At 42.2% G+C, this 20946-nt stretch overlaps 2 protein-coding genes and 1 non-coding gene across 3 annotated transcripts; all 3 read left to right on the top strand.

Moving 5' to 3' along the window:
- The first annotated feature begins 442 nt into the window (after positions 1-442).
- RPL18A (ribosomal protein L18a) lies at positions 443-5393 on the top strand. The gene is made up of 5 exons (XM_077338690.1): positions 443-583; positions 1569-1748; positions 3049-3178; positions 4515-4624; positions 5247-5393. Exons 1-5 carry the CDS (start codon positions 566-568, stop codon positions 5337-5339), a joined length of 531 nt encoding a protein of 176 aa, XP_077194805.1. The 5' UTR covers positions 443-565; the 3' UTR covers positions 5340-5393.
- Positions 4282-4410, top strand: LOC143839209 (small nucleolar RNA SNORA68). Its single transcript, XR_013231664.1, has one exon. It is a non-coding gene; the product is annotated as a small nucleolar RNA SNORA68 (small nucleolar RNA).
- A 1351-nt stretch (positions 5394-6744) lies between the features above and the next one.
- KICS2 (KICSTOR subunit 2) lies at positions 6745-19808 on the top strand. Its single transcript, XM_077338689.1, has 3 exons — positions 6745-7020; positions 9172-9460; positions 15342-19808. Exons 1-3 carry the CDS (start codon positions 6786-6788, stop codon positions 16156-16158), a joined length of 1341 nt encoding a protein of 446 aa, XP_077194804.1. The 5' UTR covers positions 6745-6785; the 3' UTR covers positions 16159-19808.
- The last annotated feature ends 1138 nt before the right edge of the window (positions 19809-20946 follow it).

The raw sequence follows: 20946 nt of genomic DNA, 5'->3' as shown, positions 1-20946 counted from the left end.
TTTCCTGAACGACAGTTGAATCCAAAGGACTGATTTTGTTATTCTAGCAAGGAATTATCCGATCTTCATTACCGTGCTGAATATTTCTGAATGTCCCCGTGACGCTGTTTAGTGATTTACTCTCCTTATATCGGTTCTTTTCTGATTCTTGTTCCATTGTCGGGGGAGGTGTGCATGCACATGGAAGCTCAGGCCTTGAACAGATCTTTGTTGCCTCTGGACATTTGTTCTGCCGCTTCCGACCAGCACGGCTACCCACCTGAATCTGCCTTGAATGAAACCTTGTTGATGGACTCAAATTTTATTGTACAGTCTCACCAAATCACAGACCGGGGCCTCTTTTGCCGGCCGTGTTAGTCATTTTCCGGCGCTCGGACGAGAGAACGAATAGAAAGGTGGCTACCAAAGATAGATAGATTTGTACCCAGTAAGATTGCTTCTTTAAGAGACCAATGGACGAGGGCCGCTCCCGGGATGGGCGGTGCCTCACCGTCGGCGTGGTCGGCGCCCGGGTGTCGCGCATGCGGCCCTTCCTTTTCTAGGTGGCCGCGAGAGAGGCAGCACCATGAAGGCGTCGGGCACCGTAAGGGCCGGCGGACGGGACGGGACGGGAGGCGGGAGGCTTGCGCGGCGGGGTGCCCGTGAGCTGGAGGGGAGCGGGCGTGGGGGGTGTCCTGAGGGCAAGGGAGGGGGCCGCGGGCGGCCGGGCAGCGGCACTATTCTTCGCTCTTCTTGCCACGAGCGAGCGCCCAACATGGCGGCCGCAGCGCTTGCTGGTTTAGAGCGGGGAGCCTTGCAGAGGTAGGCCTTGGCCCAGTCGCCTGGTTTCATCCCCCGGTTGTACTTCTTTCCCGACTTTTAAGTTGAATTAAAAAGTTGTTTCTTTTGGGGTGGGTCTGCGGGTCTCGTTTCTTTTTCATTGGAAGCTTCGTAACTAACGGCAGGCTAACTAAAGGCTCAGACTTGATTTCATAGACTCCGCTTCAGGACTACATAGAAGCGATGGGTTTCCGTTTCAACAGATGTATTTTAAAGAATTAGATTTTGTGTCTGCGTACTGTATTTTTTTAAAGATCTTAGGTGTTCTGTGAATACATTTTAAAGCCCACCCTTTGTCCAAATTGATCAGAATGATGTATTGCTTTCTCCTTTTCTCCATTGTATTTTCACAACCTGTAAGATAGGATCAAAAGTGTCAAGCTCAAGTTTATTTTGCAAGTTTTGTGGCATGTTGGGTTCAAATCCAGGTTTTTCTGATCTCAGATCAGTACATTCCATTAAACCAGTCTGGAATCTCTGTGCATGCCTATTTTTAATATTGACACACAGTTTATTTTCTTACAGTACAACTTTTTAGTATTGAAGGGGTGAAACGTCAGAAGCATTTTTAACATTCTTTATGAAAATAGTGATAACTGTTGCTGCACACTTAAGTTTAGGTTGCATGGCAGCATAGTTACCTAAGTGCATTTCTTTGATTCAGTTGTGCTCTTCCAATTTTGTAGTACTGTAACAATATATTGAATGGATTTTCATACTTTGTCTCCCCCCCTTTTTTTTGTTTAAAGCTTAGGGAATACAAAGTTGTTGGCAGGTGCCTTCCCACTCCAAAGTGTCCAACACCACCCCTTTATCGTATGCGAATCTTTGCTCCTAATCATGTTGTTGCAAAGTCCCGTTTCTGGTACTTTGTTTCTCAGTTGAAGAAAATAAAGAAATCTTCTGGGGAAATTGTGTACTGTGGACAGGTATGAATACTTATAAAAATTGAAAATTGTTTCATTTCATTTGAAACAGATGATTATGTAGACATGACTATATTTTCTGTTACTTGGACAAAATGAAGGATATCAGCCAGCCATGGTTGCATGGACATTTGTTCATGTTTTCCTGCTTTCCTCAGTTCATGCAGCCCCTTCTGACCTCTGGAAAGATAGTGTAAAACTAGGGTTGCCAAATTCCAGGTAGTGGCTGGAGATTTCCCACCATTACATCTGATCTCCAGTTGACTGAGATCAATTCACCTGAAGAAAATTGCTGCTTTGGAAGGTGGACTCCAGACCTCCCTCCCCAAATCCCACCCACCTTCAGCTCCACTCCCCAAATCTCCAAGTATTTCCCAGCTTGGAGCAGACAGCCCTATGTGGAGGAATAACTGTATGGTGGGGTAAGCATTGAAATTGCTCTTTTTATCCCCTATCAAGGGAGCTGTACTTGCAGGAGAAGCAGAAGGAGTTATTCCATCTATTTCCTTATCTTCATTTCAGATCTACATGACCAGTACTTGCCATTCCTGCAGTCCCTTTAGAATTGTGTCAAGCAATGCTGATAAATCATTGCTCCATGCATGCATAGTTGGAATCAGGCAAACTGTTAACTAGTTCCCAAAATGTTAGTTCACTTGAGATGGTTTTCTGAGTGAAATTTCCCCCATTTGTTTCACCAGCTTTGCTATTGCAAGGCTATAGCTGAATTGGACAGCCTTTTTTTTTTTTTTTTTTACAATTTCACATGGCTTTTTCAGGGAAGAGGAAGTAGAGAAAAACACTTTAATTCTGACTCTAAACAAAAGAGAGATTCCCCCCTCCAAATGTTAATAATTTCCCAATAAAGTTAATACACTCTATATTTAACCAACCTCACTACTTCAAGATCTGACCATAGTGTAGATGTTAGTGCAAACAATGAGACACATTTGTGGAAAATAGATTGTACAATGAGCTGCGATTGTTACATGGAAATTTCCCATAGTTAGAATATACACACTTTGTAAAACAAAAAGATAATTAATGCTGTGATTTTAAAGTAGTAAGAAATATTCGAGAGGGTGTATCATGAAACAGAGGTGAGGGTGGAGAGAAGTAGGAGACTAATATACAATTTATACTTAACAATGAGGCTTCACAACTAGCAGTAACAGAAAAATTTTTCTTTTGTATAACAGCATACAGTTATTAATCTTATTAATTATGGTTCATTTGTTGCTAGTTTTACATGAAACTCTAATGCATTCTAACCTTGCATTGTTTTGATGTTGATCAACCATAGGTTTATGAGAAGTCTCCCCTGAAAGTGAAAAACTTTGGCATTTGGCTGCGGTATGATTCTCGTAGTGGAACTCACAACATGTATAGGGAATACAGGGATCTGACAACTGCTGGAGCAGTTACACAGTGCTGTAAGTAAAGAGCATTTGGCATTCCTATTGATATTGTAAAACACAGATTCCACAGCATGTATGCACACTTTCCTGCTTTATATTAAATGTTAATTTCTGCATGGACCCACCTGGGACATGTGAGCAAAAATTACACATGTGAAATGGGAGGCTGAAATGAGAAGGAATTAAGTTTGTAGGGGTCAAAAGCATTCATTGGAAGGAAGACAAATGCAGCAGGAATCTGCACTCATTATCCCGTAGTGTAGTTTAGGAGTAATTAAAAACTTACTTAATCAAACCAGTAGTCCCTAGTTCAGTGTTCTCTTTGCCAAGGTAGTCAGCCTGATGCCCTGGAAGGCCCACCACAAGTATTTAAGCCAAAGCAGCTCTCCCTGCAGCCATGTTCATGGATATGCTGCCTCGGACCATAGAGAATCTTTTTCACCATTATGGATATATTTTTTCTGATCCATGGTAGTGTGGTGTGCAAATTAACTGCACATTGTTTGGAAAAATACTTTGTCTTGAATCTGTTGCCTGTGAATGTCATTGAATGCCACTGATTTCTAATGTTTTAGGAAAAGAAGAAAACATCATTCCACTTTTTCCATTTTTTGCTTAACTTTATAAAGTTCCATTGCAATCTTTCTTTCCAGTTTTCTGGTCATTTGATCATTTTGGTTCCGTTTTAAAGATTTCTGGAAGCAGCAACAATCAATTTCAATATTTGTAGAATAAATGAAAGCCTGGTTTTAACTGTTATAATTTGTCACTTGAATTAGAAGATTTAAGAGGCTACATAAGAAAACTTAAGCACAAACAATTGCAGCTCTTTCCTAGCCTTTCCTGCTCTTAATAAAAGACATGGCTGATGAATGTGCTTTTATAGTTGCAACTGAGTCCTAAGGCTGAACTCAGCCATGGTTGTATTATCATGCCACCACAGTGCTTGACACTGAATTAGTGTGATAGAGAAAATGATCATCTGTGGTTTGCCTGAAATTGACTTCTTATTCTTTTTCATAAGCTGTTTTTTTGTTCTTAGAAATGTACAGTTTTACAGAATGAAATATTTTTAAACATAATGTAAACCGTAAAATTGTTTGAATCTTAAATATGAAGCTGCATACAAACCCAAAGAGCATTGTTTTAAGTAAAATGTTCTTGTCATGTGTGCAAATATAAAATGTACCTTGTCGCCTTTCAAGAACTGATGTGTCTTTGAAAGTGAAATTGAAGGTGCTACAGACAAGCAGCAATGGTTTGTGCATTTATGTATGTCCTGGCACTAAGCCAGGGATCTCTTTCTGGTCTCTTTTGCTCAAATAGTATGGAATTGATTGGTATATTGCAGATCGCGATATGGGTGCCCGTCATAGGGCCCGTGCTCATTCAATTCAGATTATGAAGGTTGAAGAGATTGCTGCTAGCAAATGTCGCAGACCAGCTGTCAAGCAATTCCATGTATGTAGAACAAAGTTAAATACATGTTTTTGACAATGTACAAAATTGCAGATGGAATATATTAATTCCTGTGATGTCTGTAAATAGTTTCCATAAATCAGGAACTGCATATCAAGCTGGAATTGTTCCAAGGTATTAGATAGGAGTCACTGAAGCAGTAGGTGCAAACTTAAATGGACTCCGGGGAATGGTAGAGGACAGGAAGGCCTGGAGGATCATTGTCCATGGGGTCGCGATGGGTCGGACACGACTTCGCACATAACAACAACAACAACAATTAGATAGTAACTTGAATGTAAAAATATCCTATAAACCCAAAATAATATTAGAAGAATTTTTTTTTTTTTTTGCAGTAGCAGGGGTCCGGTAGCAACTTAAAGACTATCAGATACCCTATCATAAGAAGTGAGCATTGATTCACAAAAGCCTCATCCTGGCACAAATTTTGTTCATCTTTAAAGTGCTACTGGACTCTCTATGTATAAAATACAAGGATAAATTTCTGTTGTTCTGGTGATATTCAATTAATGTTACAGTTTTTTTTAATTGCATAATTGTTGAAAACTTAATTTATTCAATTAGCAGATAAATATTTCATGCATCTTTGTTGTTCTATCTACAGGATTCCAAAATTAAGTTCCCTCTGCCACACAGAGTCCTGCGTCGTCAGCATAAGCCGCGTTTCACCACAAAGAGACCAAACACATTCTTCTAAATGCAGGCTTAATTCATGCGCTCTGAATCTCAATAAAGTTCTTTTTGAACATTTGATTGTTTTGTTGTCCTTTTAGAGTGTAAACCTAGGCTTGCATCTCTTCTGCCCTTCCAGTCATCAGGGATAGAACTACTAAGGTTGCAGGCGTTAATATTAGTGTACTGCTTTAGAAAGGTTAGGAACCTGAAAGGTTTTGGTATTGCTTTCTCCATTCCTGCCAAAACTTATAGACATGAGACTAGAGACAAATATTAGTGAATACAGGATGAGTACAATGCAGCAACAGTGCAGCAATTATGGGTAACTTCCCACACATCTATGCCTTTTATTATTTATTGGATTTTTATGCCGCCCTCCCATATGGCTCAGGTATATAAAGGTACATGAGATGAGATTTTGCTGTGGGTTTCATGTCTAATTAAGGTTAAGGGGGTTGGCGTAAGACTATTGGAGCCCCAGGCTAAAGCAAAAGGAGAGCAATGGTTACAAAAAGGTCGCCAGATTGTGTTCAAGTTTTCCCTACGGCACTGCTAAATTCTGGGAAACGAGCTGGTTTAGTACCTTCATCAACAGAATCTATCCCTGAGGCAATGGATCCACTTGGCTTTCACACATGCTTAGTTCTACAAATATTACAAAAACAGGCCAAACCTCTGGTGCTTTCTTTTGAGCCCAAAAATTCCAGTTAGAGCAGCTCCAAGAAGTTCTTACCACTTGGAAGAGTAAGAAGTGTGAAGAAATGTTAGTGTTCATTTAATAGAAGTGCTTTTGAAGGAGCTGAATCCTGAAGAAGTTTATCATCTCAATACAACATTCTCGATACTGTAGTTTTGAGGACCAGTCTGCGAATAAACTGCTACTCTCCCTTTTCCTGCTTAATTTATTTTTCATGTTTTATAAATATCTAGCAGTTTGGAACAAATAGTACCTCATGCCCATTTTGTGCGTTGTGGATCAACGAACCCAAAGTTTCCATCCAGACCCTTCAATAAAAAAGGTGGCAATAATGGAAAACAAACTAACATTAGCCTCGCTGCCGGTAGACCCTGTTGCAACGAGTTAAGGTCTGGGCGTTATTCATTTTAGTATGTATCCCCAGCAGAATTTGTTCCATTCCTTCAGTGTGGAATGTTAGTAGGTAAGAACTTATGTGGCTATGAAACCTCTTATCCTTGTTGCATTTCTATAACCGCATAGTAGATGGATATAATTCCGCTCCCGCTTTTTACCGAACGCCGCCTCTTTAAAGCCCACAAGCGACCACTTCGCGGCCCGGCGTGGGCTCTCTCTTCCTTTCCGTGCCACGTGGTCATGAGGGAATCCCGGTTCTGGCTCCGGGGATTGGTTGCTGCGTGGGAAGGGGCGGGGCCGCGCAGCCTTCCGTGGGGGGGGGGGGGTGCGCGCGCGCGGGCGTGAGGCTGCCTGTGTCGCAGCAGCGGGCGGCGGATGGGGGAGGCGATCCCGCTGGGGGCGCCCGTGCCGGTGGAGCAGGCGGTGCTGGAGACCTTCTTCTCCCACCTGGGGATCTTTTCCTACGACAAGGCCAAGGACAATGTGGAGAAGGAGCGCGAAGCAAACAAGAGCGCCGGGGCCAGCTGGCTGTCCCTCCTGGCCGGCCTGGCCCACCTGGCAGCGGCGGAGAAGGCCTATCACAGCATGACCTTCTTGGGCCAGAAACTAGGTACCGGGCTGCTTCCAGCCTTCCCCACTCTCCCCCCTCCCTCCCTCCCTACCCCCTCCGGCTCGCTCGCTGTTTTGGCTGGCTCGGGTTTGCCTCTCCTCTGTGGGAAGGAGCTCCCCGCCCGCCTTCTACAGCCCTCCCCTGCAGGGCAAGGGGGAAAGAGAGACGGCTCCCTCCTCTTCACCAGGAGACTCGACTTGTTTTCATCCCCCAGACAGTGCTGATAACAACTGTCAGTTGTGGGAGCTCCGGGCTGTGTGGCCTGGCCTGATAGTTTTAGTCCCTGACGTTTCACCAGTAACTGGGACTGGCATCTTCACCAGTCGGACATGGCAAGATGGGAAATTCTCGGTGCCAAAGTGTGGACTGTGTGGACAGTGTCTGGCCATTTTATTTACCTATGCATCACATTCCCATCTTATCTAGGAGATTCTTGGTTCCAGTCCAGGCCCTGGGAGATTTTCAGATAAGACGGGAATATGATATGTTAAACACACGTGTCCCTGGTGTATATCCCAGGAATCATGCACTGAGCACTTCGACGCAGAGACTTTCCCATCTTGCCATGTCTACCTCTGAAGATGCCAACCAGAGTTACTGGTGAAATATAAGGGACTAAAATTACCAGATCACATCCACATGCCCAGGAAAACCCACAACAGCCAGCGTTCCACTCAATCCTTTGTATTAAGTCCAGGAATGGCCAGGCATGCATGGAAGCTGGGACTCCGTCCCATTACCTACTCATCTCTCTCTGTCTCTCACTTTTTTTTGCATAGTGAAGCATCTTAAAGCAAGTGCAGAAAGCCTGATTTAGGGACGTGGGGGGGGGGTGTTAGAAGGTGGTAGTTGCTCGTACAGCCTTAAAATCCAGCCCATTTTTCCTCCTCTTCTCTGCATCCACACACTGTTAGATAATGTGTTGCTTTTGCAATTATTCCCTTCCACATAGGAAGGTCCACATTGCTATAGCATGACATGCAATGATATATAGCCTCAGTTGCTCAGAAATTTACCGCAGGGTTTACATTTACTGGCCAGGTATATATGTTGCAGAGAAATCAAATTGCCTTGCTCAGGTGGATGTTCATGAACAACATTCATATATCTTGCCCAATGTAGTAAGAGCTACAAGAAGGCATTCACCCATGAAAATAGAATGAGTTTATGAGAACTTTCCAACTGGAAATAGTCCAAGAAAAAATTCCAGAAGAGAAGAATCCCAATCAAACATTGATGAATGAGGATGTAGGAATGATACATAGTGTAGAGTGTTTCCACAGTTAAAATGCTTTGCAGACATCCAAAGTCTGCAGTAAGACTGTGACATTCAGGCTGTATATCACTTAACTTCTGCAATTTTTTTAGCTGCTTGCATTATATTTCTATTGATGTTATCTTAGTGGGATTTGGTATTGGCATGTAGTTTGAAAAAAACAGGTACCTTCTGTAGTGATTGCCATAAACTTTGTGCTGGCTGGTATTTGACTTGACTGTACGGTTGACCTAACTATGCCTTCTGTTCTAAGCAACTAATAACTGTTGCCTTTTCTTAATAGTTCTTGGCAGCCCCTCCAGTCGTGGTGAGGCCGTTGAGAAAATGCATGCCGGTGCTTTCCTGAGTGTTAAATAATGTACAATATGCTTGCTTGTATGCTTCAATGGACAAATGAGCAGATCTTCAAACTTGCATGGATGGCAATTCTCATTGGATTTGCATTCCAGCGCATGTTGGACCTGGGAAGCTTTAGTATATGTATGACTGTACACATTTCTGTGTTTTGTTAAAAAACAATGTAACATCTAGAGTCATTAATATCAACAGAGATAATTAATGTTTCATAGTATGCTAAAGGTAAAGGTATCACCTGTGCAAGCACTGGGTCATGTCTGACCCTTGGGGTGACTCCCTCTAGCGTTGTTTTAATTCTCCAGGGAAGAGACTGCTTCTGGGTGCTAGATGTTTTTATTTGCAAAAATAAGAGGAAAATTAGTAACTCTGAGACCTTTGTGAAAGAAAGAGAAGGGCAAGAAAGTTGACAAAAAAATTGGGGAGGGGAGGAACCAAATCAACCATAGTGTATCTGCTATGTCGCTATCAATATTTCCTCCTATGAGCTTGAGTAGTGAGTACTTTTTTTTTTTGAATAGGTGGGCAGTCATTCTTCAGCCGAAAGGATTCTATACGCACCATCTACACTTCTCTGCATAATGAACTGAAGAAGGTGGTAGCAACAGGCCGGAATGCATTGGGAGGAACAGCCCCTCACCTGGAAGAACTGCTCTCTCATCTCTCTGAGCAGCTCTGTTTTTTCGTTCAGGCTCGGATGGAAATTGCTGACTTCTATGAAAAAATGTATAGCCTTAGCACTCAGAAATTTATCAACACCGAGGAACTGGTAAACATCTTGGAAACCATATTAAAGAAATACAGCTCAAGGTTAGTCTCTCCGCTGCATGTATCATGGTTCTTCTTGCTCTAGAAATGTGGTTACCAGCTCCAGGTTGAGAAATATCTGGATATTTGAGGGATGGAGCCTGAAGAGGACAGGGTTTAGGGAGGAGCTTCAATGGGATATAATGTGTTCCTCAGGGCCTGTAAAACGGAGCTTTCCTGCCAGGTTTGTGGTTGAGGCTGGGGTAGGCGAGGAAGATTGACGCCCCCCCCCCCCCCCGTATGAGTAGATTGACATTTTTAACCTCTTTCCTCGCCCCTCCAGTAGTGGGGATGGGTTTCCGTCATGTTCATGATTTTTATGTCTTTTAACGGGGGTTTTAATGGGTTTTTATTGGACATTGTAACCCGCCATGAGCCGGCTTCAGAAGTGGTGGGAAATAAATCGAATGATGAAGATGATGCCATAGAGTTCACCTTCCAAAAGGCCATTTTCTCCAGGTAAAATTACCTGTGCCACCTGGAGATCAGTTGTAATCTCAGGAGATCTCTATCCACCACCTGAAGGCTAGCAATTCTATTAAGGCAGGAGAACTGAACACTGAAATAGATAGGATACTTTCAGAGCAGTGCTTATATCAGAATTCACAGTGTATGTATATTAGAAGAAGAAGAGTTGGTTCTTCTATGCCGCTCTTTCTCTACCTGAAGGAGTCTCAAAGCAGCTTACATTCACCTTCCCATTCCTCTCCCCACAACAGACACCCTGTGAGGCAGTTGAGGCTTAGAGAGCCCTGATATTCCTGCTCAGTCAGAGCAGTTTTCTCAGTGCTGTGGCAAGCCCAAGGTCACCCAGCTGGTTGCTTTTGGGGGAGTGCAGATTCAAACTTGGCTCGCCAGATTAGAAGTCCGCACTCCTAACCACTATACCAAATTGGCTCTCTATTAAAAGCCGATGTGGTGTAGTGGTAAAATGTTGAAATAGGATCTGAGAAATCCAGGGTCAAATCCCCCCTTCCTTGCTGTGGAAGCTTGCTGGGTAATCTTGGGCCAGTAACACACTCTTGTACTAATCTACCTCACAGGTTTGTTGCGAGGAGAAAATGGAGTTACTTGGTTCCCCATTGGGGAGAAAAGTGAGGTATATATGAATCAAATAAATAAGAACATTTCATAAGTCAAGAGACTTAAAAGAAAATAGCTTTGATGTTAAAGCTTCTGCAATCAGGGGATGGGGCACTGTTTCCTATGACTAGGAAGACTGATTTTTTTCCTGCTGACATCATGATAGATGCAATTGAATTTGTGAACAAGAGAAAGAAAGCAGCGTTTTAATTTCAACACTTTAATATGGCTTTTCTTACTGAACGTACTTCAGAATATGGGTTGTGGCCCTGAATTGTGGAACTGGATGTACAGCATATATATGAATCAACAAGCAAATACTTTAATAAAGGGGAAACTAACAAGCAGTTTCAGTCAAAAAAGACACATGTTAAGGATGTCCTTTTGTCACCTCTTCAATACAAACTGGTATCCCCATACCTATGTGAGCCTGTGACCAGTATTATACTGTTAATGTATATAAGGACTTGTCACTGATGAAAGAACTGAAAACAGAGATTACCTGGATTCCGTTTTGACAGAAATCCTAAAGAATAAAGAAACAAGGAAAACCACAAAAATAGGACATTTTTCTTTATCATATTGCCAGTGGATAGGTCTGTTTCTCTCTGTTTGCTTTAATTATTAGACCGTCCTTCTTATACTCTTGTATGATACCTCTTCTATTTATCCAAGTGATGGAGATTCTAGCCACAAAGGTCAGACAAGTTGCCAGGATTAAGGAATAAAAGTGGATGAATTAGAGTTTAAAATGGAAAGCTATGCAGATGATATGATTCTGATGGTCTCGAATCCTCAAAAATCATTATAGTACATCATGTAACACACTGAAGAATTTGTATCAGGTTACAAAATCAACAGAAGACAAAAATGATGATGAAATTTTTAACACAAAAAGATATTATAAAGAGTACAGAGTGTACAGTAGTTGCCAATCCCGTTAAATATTTGGGTAAAACTGTAATTTTATTAGCTGCACCTTACATGAGTCTTCAAGGCAAAGGCTGGAACTGCCATGCTTCTCATCTCCTAACACACTTAGCCAGATGCTGCTATACCCTTATGTTCCTCCTTGCCAGCCTGCTGGGATCAGCGAAGAAGAGCCCAAGTATTGCCATACTACTCCTTACTGGCCACACAACATCTTTTCTTGCTGGGGAAAGTTGAATGCTGCTGTGTCCATGTTGCTCCTCAGCAGCTATACCACACTATCAGAGGGCAAAGCTGGGCACTCCTGTGTCTTTGCTCCTCGTTCCTGCCCAGAATGAGGCAGAACATAGGAAAGTGAATCCCAGAGTTGTGTTGTTCCAGTGGTTGCTATATTGCTTCTCACTGGTCCACTGTGGTATGGCTGGAACTCAAAGCAATACCCCATTAGGATTTCCTGAGGAAGGAACTGTGAGTTGTTTCACTCCAGGCTTTTCAAGAAGGTGGAAAAAACGTAAAATTTCCTTGCAGATGTTCTGCCTTCTGTAAAACCAGCTGAAAGGGAGAGTCTTGTCCAAGTTCTCTGCAATTCATAACGGGGAGGAGCTTGCTCCCTTGGCAGTTCATTAAGTGGATTTGTGAAGCACCAGGGCTGGAATGGCGGCAGCAAGGTGCATAATTGGGGCTGCCCTGCTGCCGCTATCCTGGATTTCTAGCCCCATGCATAATTGGTCATGGGGAGCTCAAGGCACATTTTATGTTATTTCAGGCACTGTAGTGGGAGTGATCTCACTAGAGAATTTCAGTTTATAAGCAGTGACGAGATGGCTGAAGCAGAGTCGTCTGAAGCTCAATCCTTCAAAGACGGAGGTCCTGTGGCTGGGTAGGAAGGGCCCATGCGAGGAAGCGTGCCTGCCTGCCCTGGATGGAGTACAGCTCTCTACGGCTCACTCCGCCAGGAACCTAGGCGTGATTCTGGATACTTCCCTTACAATGGAAGCCCAGATCACAAAGGTAGCGCGGCTGGCATTTTACCATCTCCGCCAAGCCAAACTACTAGCGCCCTACCTGGCCCCGGAACACCTAGCCACAGTGATCCATGCGACGGTCACCTCTAGACTGGACTTCTGTAACTCGCTCTACGCAGGCCTGCCCTTAGCCTTGACCCGGAAACTACAGCTGGTCCAAAACGCAGCGGCCAGGATCCTCACAGCAACACCGTGGAGGTCCCACATCCGGCCCATTCTCCACCAACTGCAGTGGTTGCCAGTTGAATTCCGGATCAGACTAAAGGTTCTGGTAATTACCTTCAAGGCCATTCACGGACAGGGCCCAGTGTACCTGAGGGACCGCCTCCCTGCCTATGCCCCTAAAAGAGCTCTGCGCTCCACCGCCACCAACCGGCTAATGGTCCCTGGCCCTAAAGAAGTCCGCCTGGTCTCGACCAGGGCCAGAGCATTCTCTGTACTGGCCCCCACCTGGTGGAATGAGCTCCCGGAGGAGATCAGGGCCCTGACGGAGCTTAAACAGTTCCGCAGGGCCTGCAAAAAGGAGCTCCTCCGCCAGGCATTTGGTTGAGACCAGGCACAACCAACAGCGAATGAAGGGCCCCCGCTCCCCCCCTCCCCCCATCTCCCCCCTTCCTCCCAGAACTCCACCAGAGCGCTCTGGACCTGTTGTGGTATTGCACCGTTCCATCGTTATATTATTTTATTATACTGTTATACTGTTACATTATTCTGTTATATGGTTACAACCACTGTTATTATTTACTGTATGTTTTAACGAAGACTGTTTCATGTATCGTTGATTAGTTTTAATGTAAACCGCCCTGAGCCTTCGGGGAGGGTGGTATATAAATCTAAATAAATAAATAAATAAATAAATAAAATGTTGGTTGGAATAAAGTTGGTGTATCAGTACATTCCAAGCCCTAAGAGTGAGCCATGTTGTAGATGTGTTGCATAACATAGGTGTTTCTTTTTAGGAGTGTGAACATTTTGTGTGCGCTTTGGATTATTGAAGGGCTAGTCAGACTGGCCCCAAAAGCCTGTAATGTCTGATTTTTGGGGGGGGGGTATTATGTAAGGCATATAAGATCAAACCTATCAAAACTGGGAAGTCTTCTGATTTCTTAGCCCTTGATAAGCAGGCAGAGCAATCATATTTATGTTTAACTTAGCTATGAGGACACGAAGCTTGTTTTTGAAAATGAGAATGATAGAATTCCAGATTTAAACTTTTGTAACACAGGCAATTTGTACTTCTAACTTCATTACATCTAAAATAGCGATCCCCAACCTGTGGGCGGCGGACCACATGTGGTCCTTCGACTAATTGGAGGTGGGCCCCGAAGGACGCCTTCTCCCCCCCCCCCGGCCCTTTACTTCATCCCCCCCGGCCCTTTACAACACACTTTGGGTGTCATTGTCTCCCATCACTCCCAGATGGGACTATCTCGTTGCAGAGAAACAAGCTCAGGGTTCCCATTGATTTGTCATTGTCATGAGTTAAAATTTCCATGAAAATAAAATGTTCCTTATATTCATTGTTGTGGCATGTCTGTATCTTATTTTGAAGGGATGTTTAAACATTACCATAGCGATCAGAGAGCGTTAGGGCAGTGGTTGAGAGTAGAGGAGTAAACTACCCCCCCCACCGGGCCTCAGTAAAAGGCGTTGAGTGGTCCCCGGTGATAAAAAGGTTGGGGACCACTGATCTAAAATATATAGCTTTTATAATGATCTTTGTACAGATATAGAAACATTCTATCCCATGTGGCTTAAGTATTTCAGATCCAGTGAAATATGCAAATTTTAGAATAAATCAGTTCTCTTCTGTTACACGACATATCCCTAGAGGCAGGTATATCTAGTATTTGGATGGGGTACACATGGTGAGTGGGTGGAAGGGTAAGAATTAGTTGCTATTTCAACTTCATTGGCATATGATTGTAATGCTGATTCTGTGCTTAGGAATGTGTTAATAGGATTAGCAATTCCCCCCCCATCTTCTAATCAGAAACATCACATTTAAGTGATTCAAATACTTGAAGATTATTAGAGATATCTGGCTTAAAAAATTGGAAATATCTAAACATCAACATTGCTAAAACCAGAATTCTCTTGTAGCTATTGATTCTCTTTTTTCATGATGAATATTATTTCATTTGGTGAATAAAAGCTGAAAAAGTAGAAAACTGCAGCAAACATGAGTTTCGGAGGGGGCAGGATTGTTTGTTTTGCTTTTTGTCTTGCTAATATCTTACATGAATCCAATGTTTTGGGTCGCCTGACTAGTGCACAGTGACATCTCTTACTGAAATAGCCTGATCCTGATAGTTGAGCTGACTGTGATTATTGTAGAGTTGTATAAAGGCTACACATTTATCCATAAGGTGAGATCCAGTAGGATTTGTTGTCCCAACTGTGTTTTTGTTGACATGATGGTTGACTGTGACTGATTTTTTCAGGCTGTAGTATATAGTAGTTTATTAGGTATTTGCAAAACTGTGCTAGTCCTGTAGTTCTTGTGTAAAATTACTAAACCCTGGTTGTTTCATGTTTTTGAGATTGTTTTGTTAGTTACAAAAAGTAACTATATTAATTACTTCAACATTACTTTTTAATCAATCCATAGTAATCAAAGCTTATACTGTGTTACATGAAGTTTTGTAGCTCTGCTTTGTGAAACATTTAGGATTTCTGTGACATGGGGACATTATGTGAATTTCATAATTTTCTGCTTGTTTTGGCTAGGTAACAAATTATACTCAAAGTAATGATTTTAGAAATTGCAGAATTTTTTATACATTTACTATTGTATACTTATGCAACATCTCTCACATGTATTGAAATGAGTTTTGCTTTTCTAGGTTTCATCATCCAATACTTAGTCCTCTTGAAAGCAATTTCCAGCTAGAAGCAGATGTGCTTACCCATCTTTTGAAGGCTCAGGCGCAGATCTCAGAATGGAAATTCCTCCCCTCCTTGGTCAACTTACATAATGCTCACACCAAGCTTCAAACATGGGGACAGATCTTTGAGAAACAGCGAGAAACCAGGAAACATTTGTTTGGTGGCCAATCTCAGAAGGCTGTGCAGCCCCCACATCTTTTCCTTTGGCTAATGAAACTCAAAAATAGTCTTCTCGCAAAATTTAGTTTTTACTTCCATGAAGCACTTAGTCGGCAAACAACTCCATCTGAAATGAAAACGCTGACAGCAAAAGCCAATCCTGACTATTTTGGGAAAATATCTAGCTTCATCAGGAAATATGACGCTGTTAATATTTCTTTAATCTTTGACAACCGTGGGTCAGAGAGTTTTCAGGGACATGGTTATCATCATCCCCATTCCTATCGGGAAGCCCCAAAGGGTGTAGATCAGTATCCAGCAGTTGTCTCACTGCCCAGTGACAGGCCTGTGATGCATTGGCCCAATGTCATTATGATTATGACTGACAGAGGCTCTGACCTCAACAGTTTGGAAAAGGTGGTCCATTTCTATGATGACAAAGTTCAAAGCACATACTTTCTGACCCGTCCTGAGCCTCATTTCACCATTGTCGTTATTTTTGAATCCAAGAAGTCAGAGAGAGATTCTCACTTCACTTCTTTCCTCAATGAAATTTCACATTCCCTTAAAAACTCTAAAGCTTTTGCAAGTCTGAAGCCTGGATCCAAAGGATGAATAACTGCTACCATTAAAACAATATACTGTACTGCAAGGAAATCTGCTCCCATCTCTGTTTTGTGTGTGTGTGTTTTTCTTGTTTAAAATACTTAACGTTTAATATTAATATTTAATGTTAAGCATTTTTTGGAATGAACAGCCAGAATGACTTCTACAAAAGTAAATGAAAAAGTAAAATGAAAACTATTTAAATGCAGTGCACTAAAATCAGAATGGTGTTTTGCTCAACTACTGTATATGTTAAGGCCATAACACTTTGATGTGTTTACCTAGATGGAATACAGGCACTTTATCTTTTGCTGATCACCCACTTGTAGTCTGCAGGAAATCAGATCTGAAAGTAATATGGAATGTGATTTTCCCCAGAACGCCTTCCTTCTGTTTTGAACAGTACTGCTCAGTCACATCCACTGGAAAGCATTGAAGCTCTTAAATAACTGCAATAAATATATCATAGAAAAGATGCTGCTTTGGCAGCTATGATTTAGCTTTAAAGTAAGTTTTCATAGTGATGCTGCTATATTTTTAATAAATTCTACGCAAGACCCTAAGTTTGCTTGATATGTTAAAATCTTCTAATGTGTTTTTGTATGGTTTAAGATTTGGATATGTGTTGAGTTTTACGGAAGCCACAATTTACTTTTTAAAGCTTCAGGTCTGGCAGCCTTATCCTCAGTTGCTGTCATTAGTCAGCTCTGTTGTAGGGGTAAGGATTAGGGAGTGTACATTCATCATCGTCAGAAATGCAAGTGGGCAGGGGAATTAATGCACAGGACTGGAATTAGAAGTGCAGCTGTAAATGTGAGACAAGAAAGTCAAAAGTGAAAGTTATTGTAGAGAGTGAACTGAATTATCTTAATATGGGCTGAGAGGTGTGCAAGAACGGGGATTAGGGTTGAGAACCTAAGGAATATTTTAAATATGCTTACTATTTAAAGTCACAGATACTATGTCTCCATCTTATTTGTAAAATGTAACATAAGAATAGCCCTGCTTCAGTAGACCAAGAGGCTATCTCTGGGGCAATATCCAGTTTCCATCTGTGGCCAGCTAGATGCTTCCAGGAAGTCCACAAGCAAAGTAAAAAGATGGAAGTCCACCCCTGTTTTTTCTTATTTTATTTGATGCATTTATAGCCCACTCAGGGTGGCTTGACTGAGTTCTTGCAGCAAATGATATTGAGAAACCTTTTTCTTCTATATACGAGTGTGACTATTATAGCTAGCTGCAGCTTACACACTATTTCAATTAGTGTCATTTGCATCTTGTGATGCAGTACTAGAAGACCCCTTTCTGTATTGTTCTTGGAGTTCATTATTAAAGTTAGTCTCACCCATCAGTATTGGCACACCCAATGAATAATACACTCACATTGATATAATCAGGCTGTACAATAGGTAGGTTCTGTTTCACTTGAGAGTTGAGGCACTGTATCTTAAGTGGTAGGTTCCTAAGAAAGACAACCTCGGTAAGTAACTTGCGACTACTACATATTTCCTTTTCCTTTGTTCTCAGTGGTTTATCATAATTCTTTTTTATTGTAACTCTACTCTCTGTAGTTTAGGGGAAGACATAAAAATATACTGACATTATAGATTTCCCTTTTTGTTATTTGGTACATTTGAACTATTTCAAGATTTATGCCAAAGATAAATTATCCATTCAACCGAGTTTTATGCTTGCAAAGGAGTTTGGGGTCTGTTTTTTTTAGCAGTCATTACCTGCATGTCTTGACCAGCATTGTTGGAAATTTAGGACAGTTAGTATGTGCAGCATTGCAAAAATATATTGTTTCTGGCTACCAGAAGTTACATAAGTTTGAAAGTTGTATAAATCTCTGTAAAGAGAGGTTTGCATCCCTGACAGCCTAGTCCCATGCAAACATGTTTAGAAATAAATTCACTATGCTTAGCTGAGACTTAAATACAGGACCTCAGATATCTTCACTTAAGGTTGGATAAAGAACTAGGCACCATTGTGCATTCATACATGCACAATGGGGCTGGGCGGGGCGGCTTCTGGTGGGGCGAAGGAGCGCCCGGCCCCGGCAGAAGCCCGGAGAACGTTGGGGCTGGGAGGGGTGGCTTCTGGCAGGGCCGGGCGCTCCTTCGCTGCTGCGAAGGAGCGGCCGGGGCCGGCAGAAGCCGGGAGTGGCAGGGCCGGAGGACTTACCCCGCGGGCTGTGAGGCCAATCTGCGAGGTGAGTCTGCGGCCAGCCTGGCGAGGCCGGGCCAAGCCGCCAGTGGGGAGCCACAGGACGTTTAAAGATGAGTTTGATGCCTTGTTGTATACCCTGGGTCACCTTTGAGTCTGCACTGCCCTCCCCCATCCTGGCACGCTTCCCTTCCTTTCCCGGGAAGTTCCAGGAGGTCTCAGAAAGGGCTTGGCTAGGCTGTCACCAATCACTTTGCCATGTGGCAAGGTAGTTAACTTCACTACCTTAGTTGCCCAGTTCCTGCTTAGGATCTGCTTATGTATTTGTCAATTAAGTAACAAACTTTGGGTATTTGTAAGTCTGACAGTGGCAGACAGGACCATCGCAATCTTGTGGTGTTCCAGTTTCAATCTGTAGTTCAATTCATTCAGTTCCAGTCCAGTGACCATAATACACAAATCAAACATCATAGACTTTTGTAAGTCCTGTCTCCTGGGAAGTGGGGAGTGCATATACAGTATTCCTTATGAAATAACAGAAGTTGGGGTGGGGGGAATCACAATTCAATGCTGCCATTTTGTACTTGAAACTTTTAAATGAATGGTTCTTAATTTAAATTTTAAAATGTAAAGCTTCCTAAAAGTAAAGATTAAAAAATCCAACACAGCTGATGGAATAATTAACATCACATGCAGTTGCAATGTCCGTATGCACTGTTTACATGAAAATATCCTGTCAAAATAACGTCAAAATACTCCTGGCCTCTCTCCCCCTCCCTGGTAAATTGCATTGAAGACCAAACTTAGGAGCTCCTTTCTCCATTTCCTGGAACTGGAGATGGATCAAACAGCCTGATATTATTTATTGTTTTAAATAAGGATAAATTGTATTTAAAACTGAATGGATTTTTAAATTTTAAACTTTGTACTGCATTGTATTTTTTACTTGCGTAAGTTACCTTGAACCTTCAGGAAAGAGTGGCATATAAATTAAAAAATCTAAAACATAAGCTTTTTAATACCTAATCTTCCTGATAAAGCTATCTTTGACTGTTTCTTCATCAGCAGCTGTGACTCTTTTCACCTTCCTTCCCACACATGGAACTGTTCAGATACATGCAAAGCACACTCATTTGAGACATTCAAAATTCATAATACAGCAGAGGCATCTCGGCTCTAGAAATTCCATCCTGACTATGGAACTGTTCACGGTTCATTACCCTGTTGGCACAGGGATACTGTGAGGCAAGGGACTATGGAGTAAAATAATAGGGAGTGCAATTAGTGGATGCTCAGTTCAATACATGACCTAGATCAATATATTCTGGATGTTCTGAGGAAGTGGTAAATGATGTGAACATGTGATGCTGTGAAAAGCATGGATAGGTTTAAAAAGCAACACAAACTGCACAAAACAGGATTGTAGAAGGACTTGTTTAATGTTATGAATCACATACATATTAAACTGTACTATAAAGCTTGATCTAATTAAATTCCACAGCTGTATGCCTTTAAAATAGCATTTCAAAAGCAATGTTATGTAATCCTTTGCTTATATATCTTTGGTCTTCCCACTAGATTTTTTATTTTTGGTTGGCAATCTGTGGAACAACCCCAGAGGACCGTCATTTTTGACAGACCCTATTTTGTCCTGAATTACCACTCTGAAAGTACATGCTATACTCCTGCTGCAGCCCAGCCCTGGATGATAAAATATTTAATGGTACTAAATTTTTGAAACTGTACTTAGTATACTGTACTGGTATAGCATTGAGGATTCTTTTTAATACAGCATGAAAATATATTGTACCACTTGCTGAAAAAAGAAGAGTTGGTTCTTATATGCTGCTTTTCTCTACCCGAATGAGTCTCGAAGAGGCTTACAGTCGCCTTCTCTTTCCTCTCCCCACAACAGACACCCTGTGAGATATGTGAGGCTGAGAGAGCCCTGATATTACTGCTCAGTCAGACCAGCTTTATCAGTGCTGTGGCGAACCCAAGGTCACCCAGCTGGTTGCATGTGAGGGAGGGCAAAATCAAACCCGGCATGGCAGATTAGCAGTCCGCACTCCTAGGCACTACACCAAGTTATATTAAACTGAAGCAACTTATAGGAAGTAGAAAGGAGAATTATACACAATCATATGACTACAAGTTCTACATAGTTCACTCTCTACAATACATAAGTACATATTTTACGGGTCTGTCCCTTGTGCTGTTTAACTGACTTGAAACTGCACCAAGAAGCTGCTGCTTGTCCCACTAAAGAAACTTACGTGTCAGAGCTTATCAGGACATGTAAGTCTTCCTAGGGCCATTTCAGATTTCATCTCAAAGGATCTTGTTGGAGCAGGAAATAGATGTGCAGTGGACTTAGTTATTGGGTGCCTTTCTATTCCTCACCCCACTCCCCTGTTAGTGATCAGCAGGAGTGGCAGGGAGGCCAGGCATACCATGGTAGAAGATTCTCCTAGAAATTTCACCTAGGTGGTCTGTCAGCAGGAAATCTTTGTGTTTGGGACTTGAGGGGCCTGGGAACATTTTAGGCATGTTTCTTTTCTCATGAGTGCCTGTCAAGCTGCTGTGGTGTCATTAGGAGAGCCCCCATTGAAACTCTGGGGAAGCTTGGTC

The sequence above is a fragment of the Paroedura picta genome, chromosome 5 (genome assembly GCF_049243985.1).
Source record: "Paroedura picta isolate Pp20150507F chromosome 5, Ppicta_v3.0, whole genome shotgun sequence".
NCBI lineage: Eukaryota > Metazoa > Chordata > Lepidosauria > Squamata > Gekkonidae > Paroedura > Paroedura picta.
Note: the sequence above shows the minus strand (reverse complement) of the source record. Positions and strands in the feature narration are given on the sequence as shown.